The following is a 7,404-nucleotide window of genomic DNA, read 5'->3' on the forward strand; positions in this document are numbered from 1 at the left end:
CATGGGAATAAATGTGGTAGTGTTATTGATATGGCATTCCTAGTGGGTTAACCCTTTAGCTCGATTGGTGGAGTGCTGGACTTGCGTGCCAGAGACTCGGGTTCAAATCCCATCAGAGGCATAAGAATATATTTGTTACATAAATGTCAAGAACCATGCACGAGAATGCAGTTATTCAAATTCATGTGCCGATATCCTCATGTAGTGTAATTAAATTTGTGTTCACTTCTACGAGGAAATAACGTGTGTTTAATTGGTTTTGTTTTCTGTCTATAAACTCACAATATGCCTAAACCGCACTTGTCATGTATGAGACAAATCATTTGTATATACATTGTTTCTGGACTGAATGAGGATTTTATGTAATGTTGTCGCTTCAAAGCCCATATCCTTCCTTATCTAAACACATCATACCACTCTAGAATATTTTTTTTAAAACATTTTCCTGCAGGAACCCAAAGCAGACAGAAGGTATGTATGATATCTGCACCAAGCTGAAATTTACACTGATTTGAAGTTTGTTAAGTTATGTAAATACATGTGGTAAAACTGTACATCGATTCACTATTGCTCTATTGAATGGAACTCTATATTTACTGTCTCGTACTTCCTTATCGAAGTTGAAGGCCAAGAGTCCAGTTAATTGATTGATTGTATATTGTTTAACGTCCCACTCGATAATTTTTCACTCATATGGATAAATCACAATTGACGGTGAAGGGCTGCAAGATTTGGGTCTATGTTCGGTGCTTACGGCCTTCAGCAGGGAGTGATCTTCATCGTGCAACACCTACTTTGGTTTTTGTGGTCTCATCCGAAGGACCGCCCCATTTAGTCGCCTTTTACAACAAGCAAGGGGTACTGAGGACCTATTCTAACCCGAATCTTCACGAGATAGTTGACTTTGTATTGATACCATATTCAGAATTGTACGTGTCTTAAGCCCCGTTCACATGCGCTGATATGCAAAATTTGCACCCGTGTGTAAAAGTATATTTGTTCACATGGTACTTAACAAATTAGGGTCAACTGGCAATGATTCTCCAAGTTTGATAAAGATAGCGGATTATTTACACCCGGGTGCAGATTTTGCATATATACAGAATTTGCATCCCGTGAGTAAATCAGGGCATGTGAACGGGGCTTTATTTTCGAATATGCTTATAAGATTCAATACTAAAAAGATTTCCCTATAATTTTGATTCCTGGTATAGCTAACATGAGCATTACATAGTCTATCAATGTAATACTTTATTTTGATACATTTGCATGAGTACTGATGCACAGGGTAATAAAAATTATAGGTCATAAGTTTTGTCACGTTACTTGAAAATTGTGTGTAATATGTGCAATGTTTATCTATTATTCATTTCAAATTGTTCGAGGACAGCTACAAACATAGACGCTAAGCATGAAATCTTCCTGGGTAGGCTTTAAGCTTCAGATAAAGGTACACAACAGCAACCCCCTCTTCACCGACAAAGAAAACAGCTTTGATTTTTCGCCATGGCTTCCCCCTCCCATCATGCAATTCATCTTCACCAGGGAGATATCAACTTTACAGAGCGTGCTACAGATGCGTGGCTACATTTTGGAGTTTGATGGAAAACAAATCGATGTGTCGTATGTTTCAGGGAAAATACCAAGATCTCTTTATTGCATTGGCAACAGTTTATATAATGTCATGTCTGGGTTTGTTACCAGATATGACACACGTCCAATTTTGATACCGACAAAATTTGGGAAAATCGATTTCAAGAAGATGTCCTTACAAAACGTCATGGTCACTTGGGACGAAGAGAAGACTTGTTATTGGTTGAGTGGTGCACAGGAAGATGTGAACGAGGCATACAGCACTGTCCAAAGTCAACACCCATCTCTCTGGAATGTGCCCGAGGATGTGTCATTTAAAGTAAGTCTTCCGTATAAATCAATGTTTTATTGTACGCATCTTCTTCAGTGGAAAAAAACGCAAGTAATTAAGTATACATATCTTGTGTAACAGAGTTCTAAAAGTATGAAAGACACTACTAGTATAAAAAAAAAAATAAGCATGTATTTTGTATTTCACTAGACCGAAAATGAATGGGCAGACATTCGAATAGCCATCACATTTGACAACATGGTCCATAGATCCTGTTTAATCATTGAAGCATCTCCGTTCATTTCTCGTCCAAAACTTCATTTTGTCTCTGCTGAACATTCCATTGACAAAATTGTAAAGGCGGCTAAAATTCAAATTTTCCGGGACCAAACGTCATCAAAAGCTGATGTCCATCAATTAGGAGCCATCGTGGTTGAAGCGATTAACATGTTAGTGCATATAACATCAACGATAGATTGTAAAGCCATAAAAGTTATCCGTTATGACGAAAACACGAAAGAAAAACTTCCGGCATCATACGGAAACGTGAGTTGTTTGTGGGAGAAAGATTCGTCTGCTGTGTGGATAACGGGATTGAGGTCGGATGTGTCATCGAACTTCGAGACTATACAGTTATTTATAGAGAACGGCACTAAGCTTCCAGAGTATAAATCAAAGTCTCACAAACAGGCAGATGCTGAGGAAGGACCTGCTCAAGGGAGTAAATTCGTAAGGTTTTATGATTTCAGAATTTCCACAAATATAGAAATTTAATCGGATTATATATATTTTTTCATATTTTACAATGTAGAGAAAAGAGATACGCAAAACTGACAATGATTTGTACGCCGTGGACGAGGGAAACACTGAAGTCGAAACAAGCGAAATGAAAACAGCAGAAGGAATAATCGTCAAAGTATACTCAGGAGACATTACACGCTTACCAGTAGAGTGTATAGTTAATGCCGCCAATACAGATCTTGTCCATGCAGGAGGAGTAGCTAAAGCCATCACAGAAGCAGCTGGTGCAGAATTTGGGAAGGAGAGCAAGGCCTACATAAAAAACCATGGTTCATTGTCAGTCGGGACTTGTTGTGTGACGTCAGCAGGAAAACTACCTTACAAGTACGTTATTCACACCGTGGGTCCTACATGGGAAGACTACAAACAGAAAGAAAAAAGATACTGTTTCAGCGATCTTCAAGAGGCGGTGGAAGTCACCTTCAGAATGGCGAACAAATTAAAGCTGAAATCATTGGCTATTCCAGCCATCAGTTCTGGTAAAAATAAAAGAATAATATTTATTATTAATTAGTAGTATTGTAACATTGTTCAGAATGTTCTTTCCAAGTAATACGCGTTTCTGTTAAATCTATCTCATATATTCATATCATATAGGGATATTTGGTGTTCCCAAGGAAAAATGTACAGAACAATATTACAAAGCAATCGTGTCCTTCGGTAGACTGTTTCCTGATGCAAGTCTTCGAGAAATCCATTTCGTTTCCATAGACCGTCAAATGGTCAGTCTTATTAAATCAACGTTTGAGAAACACTTTGAATCGAAAATCGATCCCACGAAAGCAACACCTCCGAGGCCATCATTAAATGACAGTAGTGGAAAGGGTCGAAGCGGAAGTCCGCCCAATGGTGAGAAAGATGGAGAGAGCATGATTTTCGATGTAACCGACACTACAAGTCTTTCTTTGAAGGTTGGAAATATTGCTTCTTGTGAAGGTTCAGCTATAGTATGCCCACAGGACAAGCACTGCAAGTCCAAGGGGCAAATTGCTCGAGCAATATCCGAGAGACTTGGAAATATGGAGCAAGAGATGACCAGTGTTATAACACGAGAAATTTATTCTTTTGGTAAAGTAATCCGAGTGAAACAAGAGATCACAGTGCCGTGGGAGTACATTCTACATGTTGTATGCCCAAGGAAAGATAAGGCTGAATCCCTATATCAATTTGAGCAGGAATTGACGCAAACAATTAGGAATGTGTTCGAAGAGGCTGAAAAACATAAGCTGAAGAAACTAGTGTGCCCCCTTCTTGGAGCAGGTGAGATTTCTACTAATCATTATTTAGAGTAGATTGGTTTTAAATTCATTAGGCAATTTACTTACTTGTATTGTAGGATTCGACGCTTTTCATACATTTGCTATAGAGTTTTGGAAAGAATGTTTCATTAATAGACCCGAAAAAGAATCATAATTATGTTTACAAGAGCTTGGATGATATGCCCTTATTTCAAAAAGAATATTCAATTTTGATTAAATTTTGCATTTTGTAGGTCTTCCAACTTTTAATGATATCAACGAGACTTGCGCAAAATGCCTTGTTGGCGTTCTGAAGGGTTTAGAAAAGGGAAAGTGTCCATTGAAGGACGTCTCAGTTGTTGTGGTATCCGTACCCATTTTTAACACTTTAAGAAGAGCGCTAACAGACGCAGGCTTCCGCGCCAGAGAGACTTCTAAATCCGATTGCCGGATTCACTCCCGTGATGCAAGACCAACATCAAACCCTACGATATGCTCTTCTTGTCACTTGTCGCGAAAGGGAACAACTAGCGTAAAACATCCGACGTCTCCAGACATAAAGGTAGAATGCTGCGACATTTGTTCAGAAAAGCTAGTAAATCCTAAAACGCTACACAAATGTGGCCACGTCTTTTGCACCAGATGCATTGATCGTCAATTTTTATATCATCCGAAATGTCCAACATGCGGCAAGACGTATGAACCCTTTAAAGGCGATCAGCCGTTTGGAACCATGGGAATTATAAAGAATCCAAGAAAACTTCCTGGCTATGAACAGTCTGACGGAACCATTGTGATAACATACACATTTAATGAAGGTTATCAAATGGTAAATATAATTCTTTTTATTTTATCTTGATTAATAGTAATATCTGCGGTACTTTTAATTCAAACCGAAGTTCAAAGCAAATATTACGATATCTTTCGTCAATCTGAACAAGATTTATATTTTTTGATATTACGGTTCATTAAATATGTGTACAATTTTTATTGTCGGGTGCTCGATACGGTCAAGTTCAATTCCAGTGTAGTCCCACAAAGGATATAATTATGATACATGAAAAGCACACATTGCTCCATAATGTACAAGAAATAATGTACTGTAAATGGGGAAATGATTGCGATGGTTTTAATTTCGCTATGTTTGCGGTCTGGAATTTTTCCACGAAATTAAAACAACCGCAATAATTTTGCAAGTGTGACATAATACGTTTTGAAAATTTGAATTCCGTGAAATTAAAACCACCGCAATTAGACCACTATGAAAAAACCACGAACTTTTAGCACCGCGAAATTAAAACCACTTACAGTATTTGTATTTGCAGTAGATAGAAGCCTCGGTATAGCCTATGTCATCGATAACTAAAATTGTGTTTTACCTTTCAGTCTTCACATCCTTCGCCCGGGAATGAATATGCTAGTATCACCCGTAAAGCATACGTCCCAAACACTCCCAAAGGACAGTTGGTGACGCGCCTTCTTAATGTCGCCTTTAGCAGACGACTTTTGTTCACTGTTCTTCCGTCTGCTACCAAATCAACCGAAGGAAGCATTGTGTGGAATGGCGTCCATCACAAAACCAGCTGGGAAGGAGGTGTTAAAAAGTTCGTCGCCATCCTGATACTCGCTTTTCAGCGGTTATAAATTCTTTCGTATCTTCGTATTTTTTCTTCAGTGTAAAATATTTTTAATGGCTACACCTTTTTGAATTGCCTGAACGAATTAAACAGCTCAAAATGTAAAGAGAAAAAATTACATTGTAAAGATATCCCACTGTATTGATCATTTAGCCTCGAGAGTACTCTTGGGGCAACATAGACATGGAGAAACGTGAAGAAAGTATTCAACAATACCCAGTGATGTGTCAGTCTTATAGATGAGTTTGTTACTGTACTGAAAATCGATTTAATGGTTTCTTTTAACATTGTAGAAATGGTTACCCCGACAGTACTTACCTAGACCTAGTTCTGGATCAACTGTACGCCAAAGGTGTTACCAAAGAAAGCAGCAAAACTCCCAAGGAATATCTGGAGTTCTCCCGCTTTCAAAACTAGAGCGTTTCATCGTGGGGGTATACTTAGCTGTTATTTCATATGATTAAATATTTAGCTGTTATTTCATATGATTAAATATTTAGCTGTTAATTCGATGTTATTTGATGTTATTTCATATGCTATTAAGTATTTTGATGTTATTTCATATGATATTAAGTATTTTGATGTTATTTCATGATATTAAGTATTTTGATGTTATTTCATATGATATTAAGTATTTTGATGTCATTACATATGATGAAGTTATTTGGATTTTATTTCATATGATTAAGTTACTGAGGTGTTATCTCATATAATCAAGTTATTTAGGTGTTATTTGATATAATTAAATAACTTATAGATGTTATTTCATATAATGAAGTTATTTAGGTGTTATTTTATAAAATCAATTTATTTAGATGTTATTTCATATGATTAAGGTTTTTGAAAATAATTATAGTGCCGTTTTCCTGTCTGTAGTTGCACAATAATTTATTCAATGAAACATTCATGTTGGTGTAATTTTGTTTTATCCAATAAGAACTTTACTTGTTATATGCATATATCATTTAGCTATACCTGTTAATCCCCGTTAAAGACTTCCTGTCTGGCCAAATGCCAGAGTAAGCTGGTGCCATTATTGGTGTCCATCGTCTGTCATCGGTGTTTACAACTTAATCTTCTCCAGAATGGATGCATACTTGGCCACCATACTTGACATAAATATTCCCTAATTGTTTCAGAAATAGTGCTTTTATTTCAGTAGCAAGTCCACCATGATTTTTGATTGACAGAGACAAAAATACTTTCCTCTTCAGAACTGCTTCATGAAGTGACCTTGTTTGTTACAAAGTGATACCAAAGAGATTTTCTGTGTGAACCCAAATAGCCTCTATGTTTTGATTAACTCATAAAAAAATCGACTTTTCCTCTGCAGCTACTGAATATAAAGTTCTGTTTATTATCTAACTTGTTTTGAAGTCATTCCCCCAGTGAGTGCCTCAACCTTTTGAGAATCATGAGATACAAAATGACAGAATCTTCCATTTTTAGCTCACCTGAGCTTTAAGATCGCCTGTTGTCCGTCCGTCTGTAAAATTTTTACATTTTCGACTTCTTCTCCAGAACCACTAGGACAATTTCAACCAAACTTGGCAAAAAGCATCCATGGGTAATGGGTGAAGGGCTTTCACGTTTGTTCAAATGAAGGGCCATGCCCCTTCAATGGAGAGATAATCACAAAAATAGGTTGGGGTCATTTAAAAATCTTCTCAAGAACCACTAGGCCAGAAGAACTGAAATTTACAAGAAAGCTTCCTAACATAGTACAGATTCCAGTTTGTTAAAACCATGACTCCAGAGGGTAGGTTGCAGCCACAATAGGGGATCAAAGTTTTACAGGCAAATATATAGGTAAAATCTTCTAAAGAACCACCGGGCCAAGAAAGTTCAAATTTACATGGTAGCT

At 37.1% G+C, this 7,404-nt stretch overlaps 1 protein-coding gene across 3 annotated transcripts; it reads left to right on the plus strand.

The window, feature by feature from the left end:
• Positions 1-385: 385 nt before the first annotated feature.
• LOC125663762 (uncharacterized) lies at positions 386-6,900 on the plus strand. 3 transcript variants are annotated; one of them, XM_048896111.2, is made up of 8 exons: positions 386-471; positions 1,391-1,912; positions 2,075-2,593; positions 2,676-3,144; positions 3,263-3,925; positions 4,158-4,732; positions 5,290-5,507; positions 5,834-6,900. In XM_048896111.2, exons 2-8 carry the CDS (start codon positions 1,412-1,414, stop codon positions 5,955-5,957), a joined length of 3,069 nt encoding a protein of 1,022 aa, XP_048752068.2. In that variant the 5' UTR covers positions 386-471; positions 1,391-1,411; the 3' UTR covers positions 5,958-6,900. The 3 variants fall into 3 exon arrangements, with proteins under 3 accessions (XP_048752068.2, XP_048752070.2, XP_048752069.2); XM_048896113.2 differs by having other exon boundaries at positions 445-929; XM_048896112.2 differs by having other exon boundaries at positions 446-1,912.
• Positions 6,901-7,404: the final 504 nt, after the last annotated feature.

This window comes from Ostrea edulis, chromosome 1, assembly GCF_947568905.1.
Source record: "Ostrea edulis chromosome 1, xbOstEdul1.1, whole genome shotgun sequence".
Classification (NCBI taxonomy): domain Eukaryota; kingdom Metazoa; phylum Mollusca; class Bivalvia; order Ostreida; family Ostreidae; genus Ostrea; species Ostrea edulis.